Source organism: Penicillium atrosanguineum (genome assembly GCF_028827265.1).
Source record: "Penicillium atrosanguineum strain IBT 20685 chromosome Unknown utg000004l_segment0_segment0, whole genome shotgun sequence".
Lineage (NCBI taxonomy): Eukaryota > Fungi > Ascomycota > Eurotiomycetes > Eurotiales > Aspergillaceae > Penicillium > Penicillium atrosanguineum.
The window spans coordinates 1380011-1407735 of NW_026623136.1; the positions used below are offsets into that span (position 1 = coordinate 1380011).

General features: G+C 50.5%; 13 protein-coding genes across 13 annotated transcripts; 6 read left to right on the plus strand and 7 right to left on the minus strand.

Annotated features, from left to right (window-relative positions):
- Positions 1 to 1227: 1227 nt before the first annotated feature.
- Positions 1228 to 2433, minus strand: N7443_005829 (FAD-dependent oxidoreductase; the record flags this gene model as incomplete). Its single annotated transcript, XM_056885885.1, has 1 exon — positions 1228 to 2433. One exon carries the CDS (start codon positions 2431 to 2433, stop codon positions 1228 to 1230), a length of 1206 nt encoding a protein of 401 aa, XP_056741333.1.
- A 1255-nt stretch (positions 2434 to 3688) lies between these two features.
- On the plus strand, positions 3689 to 4490 carry N7443_005830 (AA9 family lytic polysaccharide monooxygenase; the record flags this gene model as incomplete). The annotated part of the gene is made up of 2 exons (XM_056885886.1): positions 3689 to 3789; positions 3842 to 4490. 2 exons carry the CDS (start codon positions 3689 to 3691, stop codon positions 4488 to 4490), a joined length of 750 nt encoding a protein of 249 aa, XP_056741334.1.
- A 188-nt stretch (positions 4491 to 4678) lies between these two features.
- On the minus strand, positions 4679 to 5230 carry N7443_005831 (uncharacterized protein; the record flags this gene model as incomplete). The annotated part of the gene is made up of 1 exon (XM_056885887.1): positions 4679 to 5230. One exon carries the CDS (start codon positions 5228 to 5230, stop codon positions 4679 to 4681), a length of 552 nt encoding a protein of 183 aa, XP_056741335.1.
- Positions 5231 to 5864: 634 nt separating this feature from the next.
- N7443_005832 (DNA-directed DNA polymerase delta subunit POL31) lies at positions 5865 to 7775 on the minus strand (the record flags this gene model as incomplete). The annotated part of the gene is made up of 5 exons (XM_056885888.1): positions 5865 to 6160; positions 6217 to 7201; positions 7251 to 7382; positions 7446 to 7629; positions 7735 to 7775. The coding sequence occupies 5 exons, from the start codon at positions 7773 to 7775 to the stop codon at positions 5865 to 5867; spliced, it is 1638 nt and encodes a 545-aa protein (XP_056741336.1).
- A 1042-nt stretch (positions 7776 to 8817) lies between these two features.
- Positions 8818 to 9861, plus strand: N7443_005833 (NAD(P)H-dependent flavin oxidoreductase; the record flags this gene model as incomplete). The annotated part of the gene is made up of 1 exon (XM_056885889.1): positions 8818 to 9861. One exon carries the CDS (start codon positions 8818 to 8820, stop codon positions 9859 to 9861), a length of 1044 nt encoding a protein of 347 aa, XP_056741337.1.
- A 363-nt stretch (positions 9862 to 10224) lies between these two features.
- Positions 10225 to 11854, minus strand: N7443_005834 (taxilin; the record flags this gene model as incomplete). The annotated part of the gene is made up of 5 exons (XM_056885890.1): positions 10225 to 10713; positions 10767 to 11010; positions 11123 to 11271; positions 11337 to 11611; positions 11716 to 11854. The coding sequence occupies 5 exons, from the start codon at positions 11852 to 11854 to the stop codon at positions 10225 to 10227; spliced, it is 1296 nt and encodes a 431-aa protein (XP_056741338.1).
- Positions 11855 to 12461: 607 nt separating this feature from the next.
- cym1 (pitrilysin family metalloprotease cym1) lies at positions 12462 to 15663 on the plus strand (the record flags this gene model as incomplete). The annotated part of the gene is made up of 2 exons (XM_056885891.1): positions 12462 to 12841; positions 12897 to 15663. 2 exons carry the CDS (start codon positions 12462 to 12464, stop codon positions 15661 to 15663), a joined length of 3147 nt encoding a protein of 1048 aa, XP_056741339.1.
- A 606-nt stretch (positions 15664 to 16269) lies between these two features.
- N7443_005836 (fungal specific transcription factor domain-containing protein) lies at positions 16270 to 18521 on the plus strand (the record flags this gene model as incomplete). Its single annotated transcript, XM_056885892.1, has 6 exons — positions 16270 to 16318; positions 16453 to 16876; positions 16932 to 17361; positions 17416 to 17940; positions 17992 to 18055; positions 18106 to 18521. 6 exons carry the CDS (start codon positions 16270 to 16272, stop codon positions 18519 to 18521), a joined length of 1908 nt encoding a protein of 635 aa, XP_056741340.1.
- An 81-nt stretch (positions 18522 to 18602) lies between these two features.
- Positions 18603 to 19616, minus strand: N7443_005837 (uncharacterized protein; the record flags this gene model as incomplete). Its single annotated transcript, XM_056885893.1, has 3 exons — positions 18603 to 19124; positions 19209 to 19319; positions 19446 to 19616. The coding sequence occupies 3 exons, from the start codon at positions 19614 to 19616 to the stop codon at positions 18603 to 18605; spliced, it is 804 nt and encodes a 267-aa protein (XP_056741341.1).
- Positions 19617 to 20277: 661 nt separating this feature from the next.
- N7443_005838 (O-methyltransferase) lies at positions 20278 to 21073 on the minus strand (the record flags this gene model as incomplete). Its single annotated transcript, XM_056885894.1, has 2 exons — positions 20278 to 20307; positions 20360 to 21073. 2 exons carry the CDS (start codon positions 21071 to 21073, stop codon positions 20278 to 20280), a joined length of 744 nt encoding a protein of 247 aa, XP_056741342.1.
- Positions 21074 to 21842: 769 nt separating this feature from the next.
- N7443_005839 (uncharacterized protein) lies at positions 21843 to 23268 on the minus strand (the record flags this gene model as incomplete). Its single annotated transcript, XM_056885895.1, has 3 exons — positions 21843 to 22127; positions 22187 to 22854; positions 22953 to 23268. 3 exons carry the CDS (start codon positions 23266 to 23268, stop codon positions 21843 to 21845), a joined length of 1269 nt encoding a protein of 422 aa, XP_056741343.1.
- Positions 23269 to 23498: 230 nt separating this feature from the next.
- On the plus strand, positions 23499 to 24597 carry N7443_005840 (protein N-lysine methyltransferase family protein; the record flags this gene model as incomplete). The annotated part of the gene is made up of 2 exons (XM_056885896.1): positions 23499 to 23965; positions 24018 to 24597. 2 exons carry the CDS (start codon positions 23499 to 23501, stop codon positions 24595 to 24597), a joined length of 1047 nt encoding a protein of 348 aa, XP_056741344.1.
- A 1425-nt stretch (positions 24598 to 26022) lies between these two features.
- On the plus strand, positions 26023 to 27421 carry N7443_005841 (type III PLP-dependent enzyme; the record flags this gene model as incomplete). The annotated part of the gene is made up of 2 exons (XM_056885897.1): positions 26023 to 26311; positions 26367 to 27421. 2 exons carry the CDS (start codon positions 26023 to 26025, stop codon positions 27419 to 27421), a joined length of 1344 nt encoding a protein of 447 aa, XP_056741345.1.
- Between the last annotated feature and the right edge of the window lie 304 nt (positions 27422 to 27725).

Consider the following 27725-nt stretch of genomic DNA (forward strand, 5'->3'; position numbering starts at 1 on the left):
GTTAACAATGATCAAGTCAACAAAGGCATGGAGAGCTCCCTTCTTGAAATCTTTCGGTCCCCTCTAGAAAAGAAGACCCGATGCCCTTCCAGTCCAAGCTTACTATTATTAGTAAAAGTTCCAAGGCTTGAAATAGTTATGTCTTTCCAAATCAATTTCCAAGACCTTTGGAGCGATAGCTCCAGCGACTCAATGGCTTTGACCACTGATGCAAATACTTCTCCAGCTTCATTACCTGAGCATCCCTGTATACCAACTGATGAGGATGAATCATGATCATTAGGATTGTTTGACCTCCTACCAACCGATATCCTCGATATGACTTATGACATGATCCTCAGCGGCCTGTCCATGGGAGACAATAACGGAAAAATAGCCCATCAAGATTTCTGCGCTCTGCGCCAACTCAGACGCGTCAACAAGGCAGGATCCTGGGAGGTGGATAGATATACCAATCGCCCGATCCCGTCATCATATCTTGAGACTCAATTTACTACCCTCACAGCTGAAGAATACATAATCGCGGAATACCCACTACACTACGCAGAGATTCTGGGAAGATACAGTAATATTCAAAATCAGATTTACCTTCAAACTCTTGGACTCTAACTCCCAAACCCTAATTTAAAACACGCTAAGCCCAGTGTCTAGAATAAAAGCTGTATTTTACATGACGGGGATAGGACCTTCTTCTGGGTAATTTACATGAAACTGCTATACACTGGATATCACTCCCAAGTCGACCTGAGGATTCGGTGCATTGGCTAGTACTCGACTTTTCCCATTGAATCTGTGTTTATTGAAATGTCAGGATCCATTGAGAGATCCTCAGGGTAATGAGCCGATGGATTACGACGCAGTACTCCCTGGTTGGTCTGAATTACAATATAGCCGGTCTTTTAGGAGCCACAGAGCTATTTTAAACTCGACAGTTTCATTAAAAATACTATAGCTGCTATCTCCCTGTCGCTCCGTGCACGTTAACTCCCCAGACTCAGCCTCTGCTATTTTCTCATCAAGGTTTTATCTGAAACTGTCCAAGTGGACTGCATAAGATTTGCCTAGAGCTACAGTAAAGGGCATCCGGGCCAGCAATTTCACTCTTCTCTACTGTACTGATAAATTGAAATGAGTAGTGCAAGAGAGGAGTTGTTTAATAAATATGTTTCAACCTTTAGGATTGATGGCTGAGCATCGCTGTGAATGACAGGAAGCGAAAAATGCTGCTCACATCGCAAGAGGGGACAATTCGTCAAACGATTGCATTCCAAAAAGCCATTTTCCTCCGATGGCACTCCATCTGATCACTTCGCCAGCATATTTTCTCATGGCTTCCTCATACTTATGAATGCTGGCAGTATTGATTCCACCCTCACTCAAGGTTCGCGCCAAAAATGCGGCATCCCTAAGGGCCGTTGTAGCCCCAGCAGCAGAGGTGGGCGACATGGCATGAATTGCATCACCGATCAGAGTGACGCGGCTTGATGCCTCCCACAAAAGTATATCAGGCTTCACAGTCGCAATCCGCAAAAGAGATGTTCGGCTTGTATCTTGAAATGCGAATAAAGCGTGAAAGGACGGATCCCAATTTGCTGTCATTTCTTTAGCCAGATTGGCTACCTCCTTGGCTGAAAGCTTCAATAAGTCGTCGTCTGAAACTTCGAAGTTGTCTTTTCGCGAGACGAGGACCCAGTAAACGTAGTCCTCGGGAACATTCTCATTTAGCTCGTCACGCTTGAAACGCATTGGCTCCAACAGCAGGCTCAAAGGGATCAGCCCCGAGCGATCCTGTACAAGAGTCATACCATTAAGAGCTCTCTCCTGAAACTGATCAAGGAAAGCTCTTGTGATTGTGGTTTTTCCGTATATCCATCTTGCTTCCGTATCAAAGAGCTGGAACTCAGGCAGGAACTGTTTTCTGATCCGGGAGAATGTACCATCTGCTCCGATAAGTAAACAGCCTTCCTGCTCAGAGCCATCCGAGAAACACACTTTGACACCTCTGTCGGTCATGGTATATGAGGAGAACTCCTTCCCGAATTGGACGTTATCCTCAAGACCATGGATCAGAACGTGTCTGAGCACATTGCGGTCGGCATTGAGGGGTTGAATTTCGCCAGTAGGTGGAGGTCCAATTTTCATTTCGACATCTTGGCCATTTAGAGCGTTCAAATGCGTGTTCGGCCTAATGCCGGTAGAGCAGTAAGCGCAACGGGAAACCAGAAGCGAGTAAAGCTCCGGGGAAAGGGCTTCACTCAGCGCCGCAATGCCATCACCATTGATTCGGACCCGGTAGCCCTGGGCACGAAAATTGAGAGTCGGGTCCCGTTCAAAGACGCGAAATGGAATTCCCCGCTTTGATAAAGCTTGCGCTAGGGCGAGGCCGGAAATCCCAGCGCCGCATATCAGAATCGGCGCGGTTTGGTCCCCCATGTCGAAAGGCCAAGATCAGGAATACGATAAGCTACCTTCAGCCGGCAAGGAAGATTTTATGAATCTACGAAGTCATTTCCTCGGCACTCGCTCTGAAGAGACGAGCGAGATTCGCTGGTTCGGTCTCCTCGAGGGCCGAATCGGTATCCTGACTTCGGGATTTTCCGAAAGAGGAAAATCGCCGGAGATGTGTCGGATCGGAATATGGTTGGAGCGGGGTTTCTTTCCCCTGCAAGAATTGCTCATGCTTTTAGTTTGATAGAATGTACGGAAGCTGAAAATTAATCTCATGCTGACACCAAGCAGCTTAAAGCAGTCTCAAACACGCAATCTGTACAAAAAGCAGGATTTAAGACGCAGGCGGAGTTAGCTAATGAGAGCTGTCAAATTCACAACTACTCCACAAGATACCAAGAAGTAAGACATCCATGGATCTACTAACAACAGACGCAGATCATTCAATGTTGAAAGAGCGAGACTGAAACGACCATTGTCTCGTTTCCAAATGCCGAGCCTGGAAAACAGTTGAATACTATTGACATTGACCTGAAATACAGTCATTGAAGTTCAATTTTGTCTAAATCGGATGACTGCCGGATCCTGCCAAACCTAATTACCTCGACACTTCAGCTTCGAGTGATCACGCTGAATGAAACTTCAAAATGTCCCGAATCATCAAGTTCCTTAAACTAGTCGTGGCGATCACTTCTCTTCATGCCACGGGAAATGTGAACTAGCTCCCGCCCCGCAGTGCTTGGCACGTCGCATCTTTCATAGCATCGTCTCATTTATCCGGCTTTGCAAGGATGTTATTAGCAAGTATATACTGTCGGCCCGATGCCCCGAAATTGATCACTGGATGTTACTATTCCCTGTTGTATTCATTACTCATGCTCGCACGGTGCCTGTCTCTGAATAGCTATAGTCGAGATCATGGGACGATTATCAGGGTCCTTCCCACATTTCTCTATGTACCGGATCCCATTCAGGGACGTGCCCACAGAACTACTGGATGTGGACCATAGACCCACAGCTCCAAAAGGGTGAAACTCTAGGAATTTCAACTTGACGCCTGCAAGGGTCTGGATAATCTCCTTGAGACTATCCCAGTAACAGAGCGGAGCTTGGCAAAGGGAATAGGAGATGCATTATAATCCACACTTCATCTAGATGCCATGAGAAAGTTATAAAGGGCAGCTAGATTTCGCAGATATCGAGTATGAGCAGACTCTACAGACTGATCCAATCAACTAAAATGTCTTTCTCCAAAGTTGCAACACTTTCCACTCTCCTAGCCTCAGCCTCAATGGTTGCAGGCCACGGCTATGTCTCAAGCATCGTCGCCAACGGCCAGAAGTAAGCCCTTCTCCATTTCGCCAGCCCATCACCATACTGACCGTAACTCCAGTTACACCGGCTACCTTGTCAACGAATACGCGTACCAATCCAACCCACCCAAAAGTGTCGGCTGGGCCACAACAGCCACAGACCTCGGCTTCGAAGACGGTACCGAATACCAATCTCCCAACATCATCTGTCACCGCAACGGCGTCAACGCCGCCCTCTCCGCAACCGTCTCCGCTGGGTCTGACATCGACATGCAATGGACGACCTGGCCAGACTCCCACCACGGACCCGTCATCACTTACCTGGCCTCTTGCGATGGCGACTGCAGCACAGTCGACAAGACCAAGCTTGAGTTCTTTAAGATCGACGCTGTCGGTCTTGTGGAAGACTCGAGTGTTCCTGGGACCTGGGCCACAGATAAGTTGATCGCTGCTGGGAACCGGTGGACGGTGACGATCCCGGATTCTATTGCAGCAGGCAACTATGTTATGAGACATGAGATCATTGCGTTGCATTCGGCTGGTACGAAGGATGGAGCGCAGAATTATCCTCAATGTTTGAATCTCAAAATTACTGGTGATGGGAGTGATGTTCCTGAGGGCACGCTGGGTGAGAAGCTGTATACTGATACCGATGCGGGCATTCTGGTGAACATCTATACTACCATTTCGAACTACGTTATGCCCGGTCCGGCTTTGTTCAGTAGCTAAGCTGTTAGCATAGTATGAAGGTTGATACTGGCTGTCAATTGTATTTGAGGTTGCAATCCAATTCTGACCTGTGTTTTTTTGGAAAAGGCGTATATCTCTGTAACGTTAGTCTAGCGCGGGATGAATTGCCTCAAGGGCAATGCACTCCATCTCTACCATAACCATCAAACTCCTCCACGATATCTTATCTATTCCTTCCGCTCATACACAACCTCCTTATATCCCTCAATTCCTGCCTCTTTCATAGCCCCCTCAACTCCCAAATCCATCCTCCGCAACTCAAACTCCCCAAAGAAATTCGGTTCCTCTTCAACCTTCACAAACCGAAGCCCCTCAAACAATTTAAGACTGCGCTCATTCTCCTTCCCAATCTTAACACTCAAACAGGCAAACTTCTCCCCCCTACCCTCCAACTTCCCCTTCATCTCCTCGTCAAGACTTCCCAGAAACTCCCCACAAATTAACCCTTGTCGCTCAGCAATATACTTCATAAACGCCAGCAGCGCAGCCTTTCCAAACCCCCGACGCTGGTTATTTTTCTCAGCGATCATAAGCTCGATCTCGCCGACGATTTCAGGTGGCGATAGACCATCTGCGCCGTCGTCGATGCGAAGGAATAGGTTAATGTCTCCGATCATGTTTGAGGGCGAGTCGCTTTCAGCATTGAAGTTGGCTGTGGAGATGGGTTGGCAGGCGATAAAGGTTAGTTTGTCTGCGTCGAGGCGCCAGCTGCGTTGCATGGAGTATTCTTCTTCTATGGAGAGGGGTTCCGAGGCCGTTGCTTCTTGGATTTCCTGTATCGAGGTTAAATCATGGGATTGGGGATAATTTTGGATTATTCTTGGTGGAGAGCTTACCTCGTCTTGCATCCATTCGTGGTAGCGTGGGACGTGCCATGTTGAGTAGGGGACTAGGAGGACTTTTGAAGTTGAAAGGGCTAGTTAAGGTAAATGATTTCAGTATAATTTAGACATTTGTATGTATTTATTGGTCCAAAAACAGGGTGTATAGACGCGGGAGTGGGGTTGGGGGATGCGTACCGGTCTCGGCGTTGAGAAGCATAGTGACGAGGGCCCGGAACAGGAACTTGATGTTCCTGGGAGTGTACACAGCGCGGCTTGTGCAATTGCCTATGAGCGAAAGTATCTTCAAGGCTGTTCTATCTGTCTTGTGTCTCGTCGAGAATGTACAATTGTACGAGGTCGCCGTCCCGCCGCCGATTTTGCTGAACTGTGGGGCTTGGCAACGGCCGAATCTACCTGCTGCTATACATTCAACGTATTAAGCCCTCTACAACCTTAGAACTAGCACAAGGATTTAGTCTAATTTCATGTCATTAAGTCACTAGTGCTGAAATGCTATTTTATCAACCCTTCACTTTTTCTCTTCCTGTCCCGCAAAAGTACCAAATCGAATCACCTCAACATCCAGAGTCTCGGTGTCGACAAGAACCAATTCTCCAGTTTCCTTAAACTTGGGAATGGAAAGCATACGTACACGAGCCACCGTACTACCGGGGATATCGGACATCTCGGTGTCACCCCCGTCAAGGCGGAGGGGAATTTTGCTCTCGATCGTAGTGGTCTTGAAGCTGGGTTGGTTGCCAGCGAAGAAGATGTGCGGGCAAGATTCGAGAACGAATGGGTCGACGGATTGGAATGGGTATGACCCTAGATATACTGTTAGCGGGTAAGATTCTTCGGGGGAAGAGCTGAATGATACATACAGATTGTATCAGGGGCGGTGGGGACGCCGCACCGCCATCGCAACATGGCGTCCATGATCTGTAGCCGAGCCTCGGAGTCCTCTCTTTCTGTATCAAGACTGCTGTCTTCAATAGGGAAATCCAGGTACCTGAGCACGTCGTCGACATTTTGGCCACTGCATCCCCACACACGCCACCCTTCCACGTCGCCCTCCCATGGATTAGTGACGCTGTCAAACCAGCCTGGTTCTTGCTTATCGTCCCCGGATGCAGGAGGCGCACAGTACGCGCGAGATTGCGGGAACATGGCGCGGTGAATGCCCTGCTGGGGAAGAGAGAAGTTTGCTGGGTCTTTATCACCCGGCATGAGTGTCACGGGAATGCTGGGGAGAATCTCCGCGAGGAAATTGTCGAGTGTTGTGATTGGAGATGCATTGTATGCAGAGGCATCGTAGCCGTATTTTTTTGGTACAAGCTTCTTCTTAGCAGCCGCGTCAGAGCCCGCCGACACTGCCTCTGTGGTGATGCTGGCTCCGAGAGAGTTGCCGGCGATGATGAGACGAGTGATCTTTGACGCATTCACAGACGGGCTGTTTTCTTCGTTTTCTGAGAAGCCAGTGTATCCCAAAAGATAATCTGTGAGCAGTTCCAATGCGAGTGTATCGCTCGATGTCCCGGTGATGCCTAGTCCACTGACGAATGCAATTTTGCCGCCTTCCTTTGAACCCGCGTCCGTTCCATTTTGTTTCCTATCTGCTCCATCTCTCTCCCACCGTTGAGGCTGCGGGGGCAAATCCGGAACTTTAATGTCGAGCACCTCGAATTCACCATCCGAATTCTCGGTTCCCAAAGCCGCGATGATAGCACCCGTGGCCAGCTGTACGGATGTGAGCATTGCACCAGTCAGGCGGAGACGGCCTGATTCATCCTCCATCATGATTACGGTAGCAGATGGGTTCGAAGGATCGGTATACGTGCGGCGCGGAGGAGGAGCGGACGTGAAGTTCTGGCGAGAGTTAGAGGAAGCTCAAGTCAATCAATGGGAAGATACCAACCTCTTTAGTCAAGTCGTCCAAAATGTTGGGCTTCAAGGGCATATCCATATAGATCGTGCCGGCTACCCAGCAAAGCTCACCCTGTCGCACATCCAGTACTCGGTCCACGCGCCGCGCATTCTCGCCCGCAATCTAAATCACATCCCAGTCAGATAAACTCAAGCTTCAGGAAGGTCCAACTGCAGGAAGCCTTACGCTGAATCCATCCCATGCCGCCGCAGCAACTTGTTCGACAGCCGGCTTCAGTTTAGCGAGGCGCAAGAAGTACATGTCATCATATTGCTGCTGGTAGTGTCGATCGTTGCCCATAGGCAGCCGGAAGGTGTGAAGGGGATTGTATGACGAGGGTGTTCGGTAGGCCGGTTCATATTCCTCGTTGCTGATTAAAACAGAAGAGCTCAATCATCAGCTTGAGCTTGATCACCAGGGAAAGGGCGCGGGCTGCTCGCACGGCGACCGCGTAGGCTGCACGGCATTTACATACCAGGAAGGCCGCAAGAAGCCAAATTCTTCTTCCGGGGCCATTGTTCAGAACGGATCTGGCGATCCTGGAGCAGTGGTAGGGTTGGGTGGAAGTTGCGGAGCGAGGCAACTGTTCGACGCGAAGCCCCACGCGAGGCGCGTCTAAATTACATTCCCGCTTTGGGACGACCTCCTTAGATAGGATCTTCAAGTCGGCAATTTCCAGCCTTCACGGCTTGTGTATAGAAAATTGGACGATTCTTGTGACTGGTAGGATGGAAGTTCAAGTTCAAGTTTATCAATATATCAACTTTCAATACGCCATGAATGTACATATGGGATACGCCCAGTTGCCAACTGCCTCTTCCCATAGCGCTCTAAAATGTTCAAATATTCTTTCTCCCGAGGTCCTCTCCAGAGACTGAATAGATCTCTTCTTGTGTTGTATCTATTTTAAACGTTCTCAAGCTTTTCAAATATTTCCTTTACACATACATTGGCAGTATTGAGGTAAATCTCGAAGGGTTTGGTGTTGTATATATTTTGTGCCCATCGAGATCGACACCCCAAAACATTCGAAACACCCAAGGGAATCTATAATTGTACCGTCGAGAGTAATTTTGTGCAAAATGGGAAATACAATAAAGATCGTTCGAATTAAGCTAGGCGCCAGAGAAATGCCACAAGTGACCTCACCAGGCGATACCTAGGCAATGGATGCGCCCGCGCGCACGGACAAGAATCAATCGCATGTGGTGAAAAACAATTCGGCTATATGGAAGGAAACAAGGCGAGTCAACGAATTCTCTCATGGAAACTAGCGCCAAAGAAAACGCCATGGAGTCGGCCAATCACTACAGGTAGAGTCGATGTATAAAAGTATGCGACATTCATAAGGAGACCGAGCGATGATGCCTCGGTCCGGCACTGAGCTTCCCCGCATTCTTCAACCAGCGCAAGTATAGATACCAGGTCGCGAAGCTCTTCAATGCTCTAAGCATTCCTTGACCCCAAAAGCCATTCACCAAATCTGCGATATAAAATTACACGTTCCATCTACCGCAAACCTTCCACAAAGCTCCACCTTGGAACCCCGACCACCAACATGTCTCTCCACACACCCCTCTGCACCCTCCTCAATATCCAACACCCAGTCCTCCTGGCGGGTATGGCCCGCGCTTCTGGCGCCGAGCTGGCCGCCGCAGTCTCAAACGCAGGTGGCCTCGGCACAGTCGGCGGTCTGGGCTACACACCACAACAGCTATCCGAGATGCTGACGGAGCTCAAAGCGCTCCTCAAGGACCCCTCACTACCCTTCGGAGTAGACCTAGCACTTCCCCAAGTCGGCAACGGAGCCAGAGCTACAAACCACGACTACACACACGGCCAGCTAGACGAGCTAGTCGAAGTTGCCATCTCGCACGGCGCGAAGCTATTCGTCTCTGCTGTCGGCGTGCCGCCTGAGAAGACTATCAAGCGGCTCCATGAGGCTGGCCTTCTTGTTATGAATATGGTGGGGGCGCCCAAGCATGCAGAGAAGGCGTTCCAGCGGGGCGTAGATATTGTATGTGCGCAGGGTGGTGAGGGGGGTGGACATACTGGGGAGATTCCGTTCTCGGTTCTGATCCCTGCTGTTGTTGATGTGGCGAAAAAGTATAAGAGTCCGCTGACTGGGTTGCCGGCGCAAGTTGTTGCTGCCGGGGGTGTGAATGATGGGCGCAGTTTGGCTGCATCGCTAATGTTGGGCGCATCGGGTGTATGGGTTGGGACGCGGTTTGTGGCTTCGGTGGAGAGTGGTGCGAGTCGGCTGCATAAAGAGGCTGTTGTTGGTGCGAAGTTTGGTGAATCGCAGCGGACACTGGTTGTTTCTGGACGGCCGTTGCGGATGCTGCCGAATGATTACATCAAGGAGTGGGAGAGTCGACCGGCTGATATCAAGGCCTTGACGGATAAGGGGGTTGTGCCGATGATGGATGATTTGGAGAATGAGAAGGATGTTGATATGCCTTTCTTGATGGGTGATGTGTCGGCTGCTATAAAGGAAATCAAGCCTGCTGGTGATATTGTGAAGGAGATGGTGCAGCAGGCTGTCCAAGTCTTGAGGGTGGGCAATGGCTTCATCAAGGCAAATGGCTCGAGTAAGCTTTAGATTACGATAAATTTTTACAGGAATGGGAGCGACGATACATGGGTATATCCTTAGGTTGTTAATATGACACAGTTGTACTTGTACAGGAAACAATTGAACTTGAACGAATCCATGATGAACTGTAGAGGAGATTACTAAATCCTGGAGAAAGCCATGGCTTGATATCGTTGATACGATCCCAAGCAATGACAGATACTCCTCCAAGAGTAGCCAGGTATTACGCTGTATACACACCGTCCATCATGTAATCAAGACATCTTTGCGAGCTAGACCGAGAGTGTTTTCACAGAAGAGTAGGTAGGATCTTTGGCCGCGTAGTCACATCGGAATTGCATGAAATTGGTAAAAAGTTGAAAACATCAATTAATGGACCCCATTGAGAACGGCATTCTTAGAAGCCCGGGCCTCCAGCAGATTAGGAGGCGGAGGGGGTCCAAAGATAGGTCGCTCAGTAGGGCCAGTGTGAGGAATGCCGCGATCGTTATCGTCGAGGTCACCGTCCTCACTCAACTCGTCTTCATCCTCGTAATCATCATCGTATTCGCTCTCGGTGCCTTCGTCGTCGTTGTCGAGATGATCGTCGCCTTCAGCGAGACCTTCACCACGTCCCTGAGCCTGCATTCGGCGGCACAGGGCTTCTAGGTGTTGACACTTGCGTTGCCAACTCTCCAATTCCTCCTTGTTTTTTGTGCGTTCTGCCGCCATCTCGAAAATGTTTCGATTAGTTTGCTCGTGCTTGCGGGTGAGGGTGTTGTTTTCCTTCTCCAAGCGCTTGGTCTTTTTGGACATTTCCTCCATTTCCTTGCGGAATGTTAGAAACAGCTCATTGCTGTTGTTCAAAGTATCCTCTACCTGTAAAATTTGTTAGCTACGCACAGAAAGAAGAGTCTCAAAACAACACATACCTGTTTGAATTTCTCCACATAAATGTTGAGCTGACTGCGTAGCTCTGCTTCGGTGTGGGAGAAGGTTGAAACTTGGGCGCTCAAAGCACGACCCCGCGTGGTCTCACTCTCTGCCGTTCGACGCTGCTCCTCGAATTTGGATGTCAGGCTTTGGATCTCGGAGTCCTTGCTACGAAGAAGAGCTTTATAGTGCAGTTCACGGGTATCAAACTGCTCGCTGATAGTCTTCAACTTGACACGTAGCCTGGAGCGTGACCGTTAGCAAACATGGGGCGAAAAATGACGTGCATCCACGGCGATAGAGCCACAGAATGCGAGCGAGGACCGCGAACGCGGGGAGTGAGAGTGTGGCTTACGCTTCATCCAACTCAATATCCGCCTTCTCATTGCGAGGGTTTCCTTTCGAATTCATGACGTCTTGAATGTCGTACAAGAGGCAGTCGAGGCGTTCATTGACGATCAGACGAGCTTTACTTTCTGTGTCTTCGAGCTTTTTATTTTCATCCTGAGCCGATTAGCACTGCGTTTCGCATGGAAGTGCCTGTGCCTGTGCCTGAGTCTGTGCCTTACCTTCACTTTCTTGTTTTCCTTTGTCAATTCACGACACAGCTTCTCAAGCTTATCCTTCATTGTGACCGTCTTGTTGAGCTCCGACTTTCCCTTCTCCTGATCCTTCTGCAATTGATCGGCTCGCTTCTTGCTTTTGGCGTAATCCCGGTCCAGCTTCTTCATATCGGCCAACAACTCGGTATACTTCTTGTGAACGGTTTCCAGGCGGGTCATCGGCGATTCAATGTTGTTCAGGAGCTGATTGAGATCTCGAGTAGCTTTCTTCACCTCACGTTCTAAATCGTTAGGCTCATGTTAGTCACAGTACAGGCAATATATCATTTTATACGCTTGTCGAGCGGGGGAACCCCGCCACACCACAAGGGTTGTTTGCACGCACCGATTTCTTGTTCCTGATCCTTCTCGCCGGCCGCATCCTGCTCCAGCTGCGAGATCTTGGCCGCTAACAGTTTGGATGTCTCGTTCGGATCGGCCGCTTTCTTCCCCTTGTTCTTCTTTGCCATAGTTGTTGACGACATGATGCGCAAGTCTCCGACGTCTCACACGTCTTCCTCCGTCTCGATATGCGGTCGTGGTGGTCGCGTGGGCAGTTCCAGATGTCGAAAATTTGCGACCAACGTTGTGGCAGTCACGTACGCATGGGCCGGGCTCAATCGGGCAAAGGGCGAATGAATTTGGATCCCAGAGGCTCGGCGGGCTCAGCAAGGAGATCACCTCTGGGGTCGATGGAGAATACGCTTCTTGAACAGGCGGGTGCACTTTTGTACAGTTCCTTCTTCGACTCAGAACTCGACGAGGGGGTCCTTAGTCATCGAACCAACCGCCGTCAAATCTTCCTGTTAACCACCTCAAGACTTTGAGCGAATACTCAAGTTTGATCTGAATTCTGCGTTACACGGCAGTGGATCTGATCGAAGCGGAGTTCCACTTGTCCGCAAGTTCCTTCTACAGAGTCACGAGGGGAGGAGCGATGACATAAGCTGTGTTCTCGGTCCGATCTTTCTACTGCTTTCTTTTCCGACACTCCGAACACCACTTCTCTCATTTCCAGCTTCAGAATTTTGTGCGGATTTAGGTTGACGGCTCCGATGAACCATTGTTGAGCTCGCTTAACCTTCCGACACGATGCTACGCTCTACGATGGGCTTGGGCAAGACCCGAGTCCCGGCTTTGCGCCAACCGGCATACAGTCGCCTCTCCGCGTTGAACTCTGCGATCCCACGGACACGAGCCTTCGTACGGGCGGCTTCGACCGTTACCGACATTGACAATTTCCCTGGAATCGGCGAGAAGCTCCACGGCTTCACTGTCCGCGAGAAGAAGCACGTCCCAGAGCTGCACTTGACCGCGGTGCGGTTGACTCATGACAAGACCGACGCGGACTATTTGCATGTTGCGAGGGACGACAAGAACAATGTTTTCGGCATCGGCTTCAAGACAAACCCGCCCGATGCGACAGGTGTGCCCCATATTCTGGAGCATACCACCCTCTGTGGCAGTGAGAAGTAAGCACAAGTCTACCAACATTGGTCATTGCGCAGCTAACATCTATCTTTATAGGTATCCTATTCGCGATCCTTTTTTCAAGATGCTACCGCGCTCTCTTTCCAACTTTATGAACGCCTTTACCTCCTCCGACCACACTACCTACCCATTCGCCACTACCAACTCGCAAGACTTCCAAAACCTTCTGTCCGTCTACCTCGATGCCACCTTACATCCACTTCTGAAGGAGGAGGATTTCCGGCAGGAAGGATGGAGGCTGGGCCCTGAGGACCCCCGGGCTTTGCAGGCGGCTCCTGGTGAGCCCGAGCAGAAGGCCAAGCTGGATGACATCGTCTTCAAGGGTGTTGTCTACAACGAGATGAAGGGTCAGATCTCGGACGCCAACTACCTTTACTACATCAAGTTCAAGGAGAGCATTATTCCGGCCCTAAATAACTCGGGAGGCGACCCTGAGTATATCACGGACCTCACACACAAGCAGCTGACCGACTTCTCGAAGCACAACTACCACCCGAGCAACTCCAAGATCCTGACATACGGTGATATGCCCCTCGAGCGTCATTTGGAGCAGGTTGGAGCAGTTTTGGATGGATTCACCAAGGGTCAAGTTGATACCGATGTGAGAATGCCCCTGGATCTCAGCAAAGGATCTCTGAACGTCACAGTCCCTGGCCCTATCGACACATTCGCGAGTGAAGACAAGCAGCACAAGACCTCTACTTCTTGGTACATGGGTGAGTCGACTGACATTGTGGAAACTTTCTCTGTCGGAATCATCTCCTCTCTGCTCCTTGATGGGTACGGCTCTCCTATGTACCGGGCTCTTATTGAGAGCGGCCTTGGCTCTTCCTTCACTCCTAACACCGGCCTTGATGCCTCCGGAAAAGTCCCGGTCTTTTCCGTTGGTGTTACCGGCATCGGTGAAGCAGAAGCTCCCACAGTTAAATCCGTTATTTACCACGCTTTCCAGGAGTCTGTATCGGCAGGCTTTAGCGAGGAGAAGGTGCGAGGCTTCCTTCACCAGCTGGAGCTTTCGCTGCGTCACAAGTCTGCGAATTTCGGAATTGGAGTTATGGAGAAGACCATCTCTTCCTGGTTCAACGGATCAAACCCGATGAAGGAGCTGGCCTGGAATGATGTTATCGAGGAGTTCAAGAGAAGATATGAGAAGCCCGGATATCTCGAGTCCCTGGTAGAGAAGTACCTTCTCAACGATCAATGCATGACCTTCACAATGGTTGGCACTCCTACATTCAATAAGGATCTGGATAAGGCGGAAGCTGTGCGCAGAGAAACCAAGCTAGCCCAGCTCATCGAAGAGCACGGATCTGTCGAGAACGCTGTCGCCAAGTTGAGTGAAGAGGAGTTGCAGCTGCTCAAGGTGCAAGAGGACGCCCACAACGCAGACTTGAGCTGCCTCCCGACACTGCGCGTGAAGGATATCTCCAGAGAGAAGGAGCGCAAGCCTGTGCGTGAATCCAAGGTTGACGATGTTGACGTCCTTTGGAGAGAGGCCCCGACCAACGGGCTGACCTACTTCCAAGCCGTCAACGCCTTCGAGGACCTTCCCGACGAACTGCGACTTTTGATGCCGCTGTTCAATGACTGTGTCATGCGTCTGGGTACCGCCAACAAAACCATGGAGCAGTGGGAAGATCTGATCAAGCTGAAGACCGGAGGCATTTCGACTTCCTCCTTCCTTGTGTCCTCGCCGACCCACTTGGACCAATTCAAGGAAGGAATGAACTTCTCTGGATACGCCCTGGATAAGAACATCCCAGAAATGCTGGAGATGTTGTCAACTCTTGTCATGGAGACGGACTTCTCGAGTCCTGCTGCGCCGGCTATGATCCAAGAGCTTTTGAAGCTGACCACCAATGGAGCCCTGGATAGTGTCGCAGGAACTGGCCACCGCTATGCTGTCAATGCCGCGGCGGCTAGCCTCTCTCGTGCCTTTTGGATCCAGGAGCAGCAGTCCGGTCTGGAGCAGTTGCAAGCCACCGCAAACCTTCTCCGGGATGCCGAGACCTCCCCCGAGCGCCTCCAGGAGTTGATTGAGAAGCTTCGTCTCATCCAGTCCTTCGCGATCTCCAGGTCCTCCAACCTGCGTGTTCGCATGGTCTGCGAGCCGGAGAGCGCTGCTCGCAACGAGTCTGTTTTGCAGAAGTGGATGGCAGGTCTGCCCCAGGTCCGCTCGCCCACAGGACTCGCTGCTGCATCCCCCTTCAAAGCGATTGAGAAGGCTTTCTATGATCTCCCTTACAAGGTCTACTACTCCGGCCAGGCTACCCAGACTGTGCCTTTCGTCGACCCCTCCAGTGCCCCACTGACGGTACTGTCCCAGCTTCTGACCCACAACTACTTGCACCCTGAAATTCGCGAGAAGGGCGGCGCTTACGGCGCAGGAGCCAGCAACGGACCCCTCAAGGGTATTTTCACTTTCATGAGTTACCGGGATCCCAACCCAATGAACACTCTGAAGGTCTTCAAAAACAGCGGTGTCTTCGCTAGAGACCGTGCCTGGTCCGAGCGGGAGATTGAAGAAGCCAAGCTCGGCATCTTCCAAGGCCTCGACGCACCCGTGAGTGTGGACGATGAGGGCGCTCGCTATTTCCTGAGCGGTGTCACCCACGAGATGGATCAGCGCTGGAGAGAGCAAGTCCTGGACGTGACCGCCAAGGAAGTCAATGAGGTCGCTGATCGTTACCTGGTGAACGGCTCGCGCAAGGCAACCTGCGTCCTCGGTGAGAAGAAAGACTGGGCCGGCGCCGACTGGGACGTGCGAAAGCTGTCCATGGGCGAGAGCGCCGCTTCTGAGTAAGGGATCCCCTTTATTCTAACCTAGGGGAAGTGCATCACTTTATACCCTTTTCATTTCCCCGTGTACTTTTACCATTTGCATCTGTGATATGACCCGGATCTATGCATTCCCCTGTACATATATGTATACTATCTCGTCCGCATTAATCTCCGGTCTCTACTCTCTTTTCCTTTCCCCTTTCCTTGCCTCTCCCACGCGCTTCAAGATCTACCGTGCTTCGTGCACCAGAGCTGTTCTCATGTTTGCCAACCAGTTACCTCCCTTGGTTGATAGATATGGTGTCTTTCGGTTTACCGAGGATGCAAGCGCAAGAACAAACCGCGGGAATGTGAGCCCTCGAGGCACACTTCCTACCTATGATTCTCGGAACCGCTCTGAACTTTCAGCCTACGCAGAGCGGACTAAAATCATGCGGACAACCTAGCTATAGATGTAGATTGTATCTAGCCATCAACGAGCGTACTAATACCCTATACTTCCTCAATGCATAAGATCGAAATGTCAAGTGGAGTCAACCCCCGGGTAGGAGCGGGCCCGTGTCCTCTCACGTGGGCTAAGATAAGAAGCGCGTGCTTCACTTCCTCAATGTAACCATCTGCATACACCATGAATAAACAAGACATGATGCTAGGTCCTAGGCCGACCAAGGCCTGTGGTGTGTACCCACACAACGACCTTTCCAGACACGAAGCTGACCGGAAGCCCAGTCAATTGCCGACGATTAAAGGCATGCGCGATAAGCACATTCCAAAGGAAAAGCGATTAACCTCTTCTAGATGCGCTGTGAAGTATCAGGGGCACCTCCATGTCGTCGCTGTCGAAATGCACGTACAACATGCGTGTTTAAGCCGCGGGCTAATGTAGGTGTTTATGTATCCGGGTTAAGTTGCGAGGGGGTTATTTACTTACCTTTTCAGGCGTCCGCTATACACGAGTTGCTGGATGAGACGCATGAACTAAGTGTCTCGAGACAATCGACGAGTGATCATCAGGCGGTTTTGGATCGATTAGAGAGGATTGAAGCTGCGCTGGGAATTGGAGATACACCTGATGAAGCTCCTTTGTCTCATAAACTGAGCGTAGATGAGGATGAGGATGAGGATGTCCCCTTGCGAGGGGTCTGGAAAGCCGTTGCTCATCTAAGATCAAATACGCGGCCGATCCCGGATGAGAGTATCTGGTCTCGACCTATTGTCAAGCGACTGTGGAGCTCGTGAGTACCTAGTCCCAAATCGCCTACATGAGGTCGATGTTCTGATATTGGATAGCTTCTTGAATAATTTGCCTCTACTTCACTTCTTGAAAGACCGTGATGCATTTGCCTCACCAACACCCCTGCTGCTTGCTTCTATTCTATACATTTCAGCCCTCCACAGCCGATCCTCGGAGCTAGCAGCAATGGAATCAGGCTACTTTGCAGCTACGTGCAGCACAATAGCCGAATTAGTCACTCCATCGCTTGACCTGGGATCTAAATTCGCAGAGACTCATACAGGAAAGCAGGACTCTCCACAGATTAAAAAGTACAAAGCATTCCACAATATTATCGGCTTGATCATGGCAAGTCTAAGCTCAGAAGCTTATATCGAAGCGACTGGTTCGTGGATTGCTATGGCGTATCGCCTTTGGCTCGATAATTGTCCCTCTGAATTGGAGACGTATACACCGGATTGGCGAGGCTTGTTTTCTGGCCTTCAAGTAAGATCTGCATACCTCCCAGTCTATGGAATCTCGATTTGCTGATAATTTCAGGTCATTGACATCGAACACGCCTCAATGCACATGTCCTATCCTCTTCTCCCTCGCCAACCTCCAACACCAGGCATCCAGCGTCTAGACAGCCATCAAGGTAACGCTTTCCAGGGACTTGCGGAAATGATGCATTACGGTCTGAGCCACTTTGTCGGCAGGGGCCTACCGACCATCTGGTGTTCGATAAATGCCGAATGCGCCGAGAGGGCGCCCGTGCCTCGGAATCCATTCACGGAGCATGATTCTGAGGTCATTCGTCTTTGGGCTCGCAAGCTTGATGATTGGCTGGTTCGGTATAATGGTGCCTCTCAGCCTTCTCCGTCAGATCGACAGGGAATCTTGATCTTGCTCCAGTATCATTTGCATAAGCTCTATGTGCTCTCTATTTATCATCCCGCACGGGGATTTGATATTAGTTTGGCGAATATTAGCCCTGCTGAGAGACATGAATTGCTGGTTTCGGCACGGGCTGTTTTGAGATTGAGGCAAGATGATGCTAGTATTTGGTCTAATTGGGATCTGATAGTAGGTCATGCTGTCTACTTAAGCCGGCTACACCTGCTAACAAACCGACAGATGATCACTTGGGCGGCCATTTTACTTCTTCGCGGCGTCGAAGATGGAATGACACACCAAGACGGTAGGATATCCTCTGATCGACAGGAAACCCCATTTTAACTCTTTATTCAGATCTATACTTAATTCAAGCCCACCTTCGAAGCTTAGGAAGGAGCCATCAATCAGCAGCCAGCATCCACACTGTTTTATCACAACGGCTCGAATCTAGCATGCAAGCAATGCACACGCCACCAGATACAAGCACTGCATTGGCGTTTCCAGGTCCCATGGCAGATGACTCGTGGACAATATTTGACCAGGAAATTATGTCCCTAGCAAATCCACCCTGGCTATTTGATGATCCGACATCGTTCCCGAGCCAGAAATCTTCCAATGAGACACAATTGCAAAGCTTGTCTTCAGTTGCATATGATTCTGGTATTCTAAACAGTGCGCAATATGCATCTAATGGGCAATGGAACTCCACGGAAGAAATACAGTGTGCTTTACCGCCGACATTGAACAGAATATTTGGGAATCAGAATTAGAGTCATGTGGATGGCTTGATGCGCTCGTTTGGTTGGATTGAGATGCAAGAGATTCTTCAGGCGCCCATTAATGCACCACAATTAAAGTCTCCTCACGACAAATCTCAACTTGAAGGTCTCCACGCCTTCGTGATATTTCCTAAAGACATGATCCTGACCGCCCCACGTCTCCATCGTGGATTGAACCTCCCACTTCGACCCAGTGTCCTGACCAACCTGGCGCCAGAGTCTCTTCCACGTCTCAGGGCTATGGCGATAGTGCTTAGGTGCATTCTCCTTGTCATCTGGATCAACGGGGTCTGCATATCCAACCTGTCGCCCAATAACCAGAGATCCAGACTGTGCAGCCAAGAGCCCAACAACCTGCTTGGCAATGATGACTTGCTGGTCCCAATTGAAGAGGTGGAAAAACGAGGCAGCGTTAACAATGTTAATTTTACCAGTCAGATTCTGGATAAGAGCTGAGTTATTGTCGAAGATATCTCCCTGGAAGAATTCAGACTTTAACGTATCGCGGTCTGCGAATAGGTCATAGCCTATGTCGTAGAAATCCTGACGGAGGTCTGAGCTGTAGAGGTTTTCCGAGGGAACGCCATCAAAGACCTAATTCAAGATTAAGATAGGTCATGTTCGAATGTAAGCTTGGCTTACCAATTGGCGCAACTCTTGCCCGATAGCGCATCCCACGTCCAGGAGCTTCTCACCCGACTTCAGTCGCTGAAGAATCTCGGGGTAGACAGGCGATTGAGGGATACTCAAATCCAGGAACCGAAATGATCCAATGCAAGGATACGGGAACTAGGTCGGGTTAGCATTGAGCTTGAAAAGTGTGATGTTTGGACTCACCACTGCGAAAGCACGTTCTCTCTAGACATTGATTAGATCAGTAAATATAATCCCCATACTGCATTTTGCATCACTTACCATGCCGTTGACATGCTGCACCACTTGATCGGATGGGATCTTGCTGTATTTCTCCAGAAGGGTCTTGGCCGGTTCAGGGATCTCCTTGAGGTCCGACTCGTACCAGGCCAGACTCTTGGAATCCAAGCCATTGGCGATCATGGATTGAAGGTCTGTTTCGGATTTGGCCATTTTCGGAGCGGTTAGTGAAGAATGAAGGAGGAGGATGAGACTTGGTGCAATGTGTACATCGTGTAGGAGTCGGGGAATAAATGGCGGAACCGGCATCTCGGCCGCGGGCGCTGACGAGTCCCCGGAGCGGGGTGTGGAGCCACTTGACACTTACAGACTATGCCTCTTGACAGCAGTCACCTTTATTCAAATGCTCTAATGATGGGTTTGTTCTTCCATGACGATAGTGTCCTGGATTGAGACTTTTGATCTGATTTCTATGACTTGGTATAGGCAATAGGGCGGGCACTCTTGCCAACGAAACATACTGTACACAATAATGCGGCGATTCGAACCACGATTATGATTCGTAGATAATTTTCAATCGAAATTACAGCATTGTGACCTATCAGTACAACTGAACAAGTGATGCTTACAGCTATTCTTATTTGTGGAGGCCTGAGGGCTTACGCAAAGCCCTGTTTTAGTCTTGTCGTTGTGGGCTATAGCGAGAGGTAGTCGCGAGCTTTTCAATTTCAGCGCTGAAACTAATTTCACGCATACATATATCAATTCCAAAAAAATGTGTATTCAATTTGTGTAACGTGCAACAAACCCCCGAAATTTCCTTCCAATAACGAGAACAAAAGAGCCGTCGCCGGCTGCGAAAGATCCAATATCTCTATTTGATTCTGGTAACCTCAAGTTCATCCTATAGATATTATCAGCAATAGAAGACAAATTACCTCATCAGAAAAACGTACCTCGAATGAACCAGGCATTATCAGCCCTTTAACTCCCCAACTCTCAAACTTCTCACTCTGTCGCACATACTCCCGATACGCCGGAGCCCCAGGCCTCACCACATTATCCGCAACAACCAAACTCCCACTTTTCAGCAATCCCAAATCCAGACAAACTTTCAAATCCTGAACATAAAGTTCCTCACAATGATCCAAGAAAACAAAATCCACGTCCGTCACCTTCCCCTCCTTCTTCAACCTCTCCAGCGAATCCGCCGCAGGCCCAACAACCACCTTAACGACATCACTCAACCCAGCCAACTCGATCAAATTCATAGCAATAGAAGCAATCAGAGGATCAAACTCGAGACTCCAAATTCTAAGTCCGTCCGCACTCCCAGCCGCACGACGCATAGCATCCGCAAAGAAAATGGCAGAGTAGCCAACATACCCACCGAATTCCACAAGGACGGTAGGCTTCTCCTTTTCGATTATCTGGCGTACCTTATCACCCTTGTCACTGCCGATGTTGATAAGGAAATCCTGCTTGGCGGCGAACTCGTCCATGACACGACAGATCTCCGATGGCGAATTGCGGATTTTGTCCAGGTCTGGATGGGCGTAGATGCATTTTAGGAGAGTTATCTCGCGACCATCGTGGGACTCAACATCATAGATGTCAGCGAAGGGGAGAAGAGATGGGTATCTGGTAGTGAGGCCTTCAGGGAAAGACATGGTTGCTGGTGTTGCGGGTTGGGGTTGTGTGAATTTGGATCTTTGTTTTTTTTTTTGCCTTGAAAAAGAGCTTGATTGTGGGAGTGTCTGGTATGAGAGTGATCTATGGAAAAAGAAAGGTAAGCACTAAGAACAGAGGGACCCAGGGTGGTAGCAGTATTTATAGTCTGAGTTGGAGGAATTAGGGCTCTGTGGTAGATCTAACCGGATTGGGCGTGAGGGGGCGGAGTTATGCTACCTCCGATTTCTACTTTTCCATGGCTCTTGTTGTTGTGCTCTTAACCGAATGGGGGGCGTGCAATGCAATACTTCCCGCTTGTGTCTTTGATTTGCTTCATTCTTAAAGATTTGCATACGGTTAGTCCCCGCACCGTCGAAGTGCTTCAAGTCAGTCCTTGCCACAACTCTTTTACTAGAGCTCTCTACGTTTGAACCGAGTTCGGAGTCTGCAGTGCAAGAGCTTACGCACGTGCGCGCCTTTCGTTTGCTTACGGCTCAAGGATGAGATGAGAATAAGCACAAGGGACGAATAGTCTATGAAGGACTTGATGTCAGTCCGTGAGATCATCCCAGCTCCTGTCTAAAGCCTCTTATTTACGTTTACTTCGTTCATAGCCTATACTTCCAGTATAAACAAGCCACAATCCGAGCACTGGTGGCAGTATATTCAATCATTGTCAATGGGGTATAAGGTACAGTGAAAAGGCAATTCGTCATGTCGTACATGTCCAGTAGGTGAGCACTGGACAGTTTCAAGCCAGCGATGAAATCAATGCGGCGCATCAATATCCTGATCTCCATTTCCCTGTATTTGATCTGCTTTCACAAAGCCAGATTTAAGTGACAAAGCTGCAGATCCAGGAGAGCCTTGGGGCAGCGAGGATGCCGATACGGCAAATGGAGGGAAGGGTTCGGTGCGGTCGATGGAATATCGACGGACGGACGAGTCGCTCGAGTTTCTGGCATGGCCGGGTGGGGGGTTCTCGTCGGTGGGTGAAAAGGCAGGATTAACGAAGAGTTCGGTTGTTTGGTCTTTTGCATGCGAGGGGGCGGCCTGCATAAGCGCGTTAGTTCTCTGTAAATTTCCTACTGAAAATTATTCCTTTGTCATACCATATCTGCTTTGGCTCGATTAAGGCCTCGTTTCAAAGCCAGCTCGTGTGCAGCAAGTCGTTTCCTCTCGATTGCAGCATCTTCTTCCCCAGCAGCTCCCTCCTCTTCAATCTTCAGATCCGCTATTGAGGGTTTGTCGAAGCTGTGCGCATCTTCAGCTGGACTCATCGACGATTGCGTCGATACCCGCTTCTTCTTTTTGTTCTTCCGTTTTGACTTCTGAGATGATGCGCCGCCTAGGCTGGATGTACCCGAGGCAGACCTCACCATTTCTACCTTCGTGCCGGACATATCATCAGACTCGAGTCCTGTTCCTCGGCGTCCAAAAACAAGCGCGAATTCGTCGTCCAGTGGAACCGCGTCTTCCTCGTCATCACTGGGTAGTAAATCGCCGCGGGAGCTCAACGAATTGTACGTCCCGCGAGATGACTGTGTTGCACTTCGGTCCCGTCCATTCGGACTGTAAGATATTAGACCAGCTTCATCCTCTGATGTTTCCATTAAAGGCTCATCCTCATGGGCATGGCGATGTGAGCCGCCCGGGTGTTCCTGTAAGTCTGCTGCCGACGGCCGATACTTGACTCCCTTTGCGCCGAACCTCCAGGGAAAGCGTTCTAAGAAGCCGATAAGGGAAGAGCTCGGTATGACCGTCGGATCGGAGCGGTTGTCTGGAATGTGTACACTCTTTCTTCTTGTGTGACGTGTCCCATAACTCATTCTCCTCGGCCGATGCGGCTGTTCCGCGCCCCCCTGGTCAGCCCGCTACCAGCCAGCAGTCGATCAAGCTCCCCAGTACCCCATCCCAGCAGGGTCTCGTCAGCTTCCTCGTTGTCCCAATCATCGTAGAAGTCAAAGTTGGCCTCGGCACGGCCGCGGCGTCGGCGTCTCAGGTGGTCCTCGCGGGTTGGGAGACAGGGTGCAGTACAAACTTGGAAACAGCTTCCAACTGATTCCAGACAGGGGGAAAGATAGTTCTGTGCAAAGGTGTACAGTCCTTCCTGGGCGGATTCATTCGCGGACTCGAGATTATGGGAGATCTGGTTGATCCGTTGGCGGATCCGCGGATCGCGCGATCGCATCATGATGGAACGCGTCGAAGGACCGGAGATTCGTATCTGGCGGACTTCACTTCATCGGCGCGTTGCATTGGCAACTCAGGAAGGTCGAGGTCGGAATGCAGGTGGAGAGGCATGCGACGATGTCATCCCGTTAGTCAGCGAGCACGTGAGTGGATTCCTGGGGTAAACGGAGATTTTGTTTTCTTTATTTTCTTTGATATTGCTCAGCAGACTGCCTTATTGGCGGTGTGAAGATGGTTTATTATATTCGGTTTCTAAAGACTCCTCGGTTTCAACCGCAGAAAAAAGCAGTCTTCATATCCGCTCTCATTTGCATCACCACCGATCTCGGTGACGACTTCCTCGCTGAAGATGTGGACCTAGTCGCAACGTGGGCGCAGTATCCCTCTCACAAAGCTTTATACAGAGAGTCATTGAAATGGGAGGCTGGAACACGCCAGCTTGCGGTCTTGCTGGGGCCATTCTCACCCAATGATGTGGCTCACAAGACATCAGTTTTGAACATTCAATTACAAGCCAGTCAAAAAGATACATTAGGAGTCAGCTCCACGCCATTGGTGATTTCTGGATGCAGCGCACCGTTTGGACCACAGTCCGAACCGGCAGAAAAGTTGATCCTTCGAGACCTCTATGTTGCGAATCACAAGCAGCCGCTGAAGATCTGGGAGGAGACCGGCAATAGCATTGCGCGACACATCTGGTAAGCCGCTTGTCTCAACCCTCCCGTTTATCAATCTAAGAGATCTGCCTAGGGATGCAGCACTTGCGTCAATCGTATTTCTCGACCAAACGATCCAAGGTACATCCAAGGACATGCCCGCCCTCAGTCAACTTCTTCAGACCCGACGTAGCTCGCCACTTCAAGCGGTTGAACTAGGCGCTGGATGTGGCATCGTCGGCATTGCACTGGCAACCATGCTTGACCACTGTGACGTACTCCTCACAGACCTCCCCGAGGTAGAGGAGATCGTAACACTCAATATAAAGGAAGCCCGGCCGCAGCCATCATCCCTCGTCCACTATCAGACTCTCGACTGGGAGGAGCCGCCGCCCAACCTCTGCAGTCGGCCTATTGATCTAATTCTGGTCTCAGACTGCACCTACAACGCGGACAGCCTGCCAATATTGGTCTCAGTGCTGGACCGCTTGGTTCGGACTTCCCCGGAGGCCCTGGTTCTTGTGGCTCTGAAGCGACGACACGAAAGCGAGGCGGTGTTCTTCGACTTGATGCGGGCGGCGGCATTCGCACCCCTGCAAGCCAAAGTCCAATTGCCTGCTCAGCACGACGAAGTAGATCAGATTGAATTATACTGTTACCATCGCCAGGCGTGAAGTCCGGTTTTATCATAATTTGTCGGATTATTACCTAGCTTAGGTATTTATACCTTTTGAGTGCTCAAGCTCGCGTCCGTGGCCCGTGCGCGTACGTCATGGCTCCAGCCCTTACACCGCGGGGCCTTTTTTGACGATCCCTTCCGGCATAGGCCAGTAGGTCGTTCGCTACCCTTTACCTTGTGGATACAGTACATGACACGGTTGTTTGTTGAATAGCGCCGTTTATACCTCCCACAGGCTTCCTAGGTTAGGGTTTGGTCTTTTGACTAATGATTGTGGAGACCCAAGCGCCACCACCAGCCTCAGCAGCTGTCCGCTGCCGGTCACACCGCAATTTTCGAAAAATGAAACGAATAATTTAACGCAGTGGTGCACTATGTAAGGGCGCTGTTTCCCGCATTTATACCCCCGGGCTTTTACGTGTCTAGACACGACCAGAAATCGCTCATAGTTTAGGCTTCCGTGTACTAGTGGTGACTAGTTCCCGGGGGTTTTTTTGTGGACTCCGGACCCTAGTCCTATAGTAGGGCAGTGCTATGTAATCACGGTAGTACAGATGCCTGAGCTAGTAAGAAATTTGGGTGGTTATTACTCCGTTCGTACCAGATTTTCTTCGGAGTGGATCTCTAGTGCCGCCGCTTTCATGTTCACTCTCTTTGGGGCAGGTGTGGGCGGAGGTAAAGGCGGCGGGGGAAAAGTGCCCGAATAGGAAGAGGAGGACACCCTCCGGCGGGAAAACCCACTGCGTATGTCATTTCCAAGTACTTCAAATTTCTTCCCTCACCCTCTTTCTCTCTCGTGGGTGACCTCGGCGACCTTTGGTGAGTGATTTCTACCTCCCCTGTGCTCTAAGAATAGCATTGGCGACGTGTTCTCGTGCGTCTTTTTCCCTTGACCACACCCCGTTGAGCCCTAAGCCCGACTTTGCCCAATTATTAAAAATCAGAGCCCCGTCCCCCTCCGCACCACCTCAGCCGTCCATTTTTTTCTCTCATACGAACGCACCTTACTGACTGCTGCCACCCCCAACCAGATCCTCTCTTGTTTCCAGCCTTTGGCTACTCCAAAGGCAACCCTCATCACGGCTCCCGCAGCCTCAATTTCGCTTCTTAGCCACATTGTATCCACTCGACGTCAGCGCGACACTCTTAACAACATTCCACCTCCTGCTCACGTCTAACTTCTCGTCCGGTGCGCCTTTTTTGGAGCCGTTGACGCCCCCTCACGTTATTCCCTCACCTCCTGAGCTGCCGCATAGGACTTCTCTGAAGGTTCTTCCTCTTAAGGAGGAAGGGTCGAGGAGGCTTGGTCCAGTCAACCTCGGTTGCGACGTATTTCGTCCTCCCTAACGCCGCAGTTGCGTACAAATTTTCTCTACAATTTCTATTCATTTAAACCGTGCTGAGTTTCAGCTGTACGGTTATGGCACCAACTGCGTGTGTATCCCCTGCGGAAATATGCAACCTCAAAAACGACATTAGTCGTGACCCGCTTGCTGTGGTCAATAATCATGGCGGGGACGAGTTTCTGCAATCTCGGTTGACGGCCAAGGACCTGGTCATGGATCTGTTGAAGAAGCGCGCCGCCGAGGTGGATGTGGACCGGTGTGAGGCTGGTGAGGAGGATGCTTTCTATGTGGCGGATATGGGGGAGGTGTATCGTCAGCATATGCGCTGGAAGATGAACTTGGGCCGTGTTAAGCCCTTCTATGGTAAGCTCTGACGCGTTTCGTTATCAGAAGAATTATGCTAACCAGGCTCTTTCAGCTGTCAAGTGTAACCCGGACCCCGAGGTTCTCCGTCTTATGGCTCAGCTTGGCAACGGATTTGATTGTGCTTCCAAGTCAGAGATCGTCATGGCCCTTCAGACGGGCATCGATCCTAGCCGTATTATCTATGCGCAGCCTTGCAAGACCAAGTCTTACCTGCGCTATGCCAAGGAGGTTGGCGTCAAGCAGATGACTTTTGACAACGCCGATGAGCTGTATAAGATCAAGGCCACTTTCCCGGATGCAGAGCTCTACCTCCGTATTCTGACCGACGACTCCACCAGCCTTTGTCGGCTGAGCATGAAGTTCGGCGCTTCCATGGACGTGGCTCCCCAGCTTCTCGATTTGGCTCGCCAGCTCGAGCTCAAGGTTGTCGGTGTGAGCTTCCACGTTGGATCGGGTGCCGAGGATCCCCGCGCTTTCTTGAAGGCGGTTCAGGATGCTCGTCTCGTATTCGATCAGGCTACCGAGATCGGCCACGAGCTGCATACCCTCGACGTGGGTGGTGGCTTCTGCCACGAGACCTTCGAGAAGTTCTCGGGCTACCTGAGTGAAGCTCTGGAGACTTACTTCCCTCCTAGCGTCCGCATCATCGCCGAGCCTGGCCGCTACTACGTTGCCAGCGCCTTCACCTTGGCCGCCAACGTCATTGCTCGCCGCGATGTGCCCGACCCGCTGGATCCCTCCCGGGACGCATACATGCTCTACCTCAATGACGGCGTGTACGGTAACTTCTCGAACATCATCTTCGACCACCAGCATCCCATCGCGCAGGTCCTGCTCTCGGCAGCCGACTCCCAGCCAGGTTCTCCAGACTCTGCGAATCTGGAGAACAACTCGTACTCGATCTGGGGTCCTACCTGCGATGGTATCGATGTCATCTCCGAGCGCATCGACCTGCCTGGCCTGCTAAACACTGGCGACTGGCTTTACTTCGAGGATATGGGCGCCTACACCAAGTGCAGTGCCACTCGCTTCAATGGATTTTCCGATAATCACGAGGTGATCTACATCTCGAGCGAGACTGGTGCTTCGGCCCTTCTCAACTACTAGTATTTCCTCTGATTTTTGTTCTGTCTGTTCTTCCCACTTTTCCATTCGTTTAATTCTCTTTGGAGATGCGCTCAATCTGGACTTTTCGTGTACCTTCACCTAGTGACAGGTCACGTCAATATATTGCGCTTGTTGCATTTACTGCCCAAAAACGGTTGCGTCTTTAGAGTTCTAATAGAATAGAGCTTGCGTGCGCCTCGATATTTGCTTTTAAGCCCCATAGACACTTTTACGCCTGCGTCATATTTTGTGACCGCGGGATGCGATCGAAGAGTTAGATTCTCGAGTCGTTGTCATGCACTCG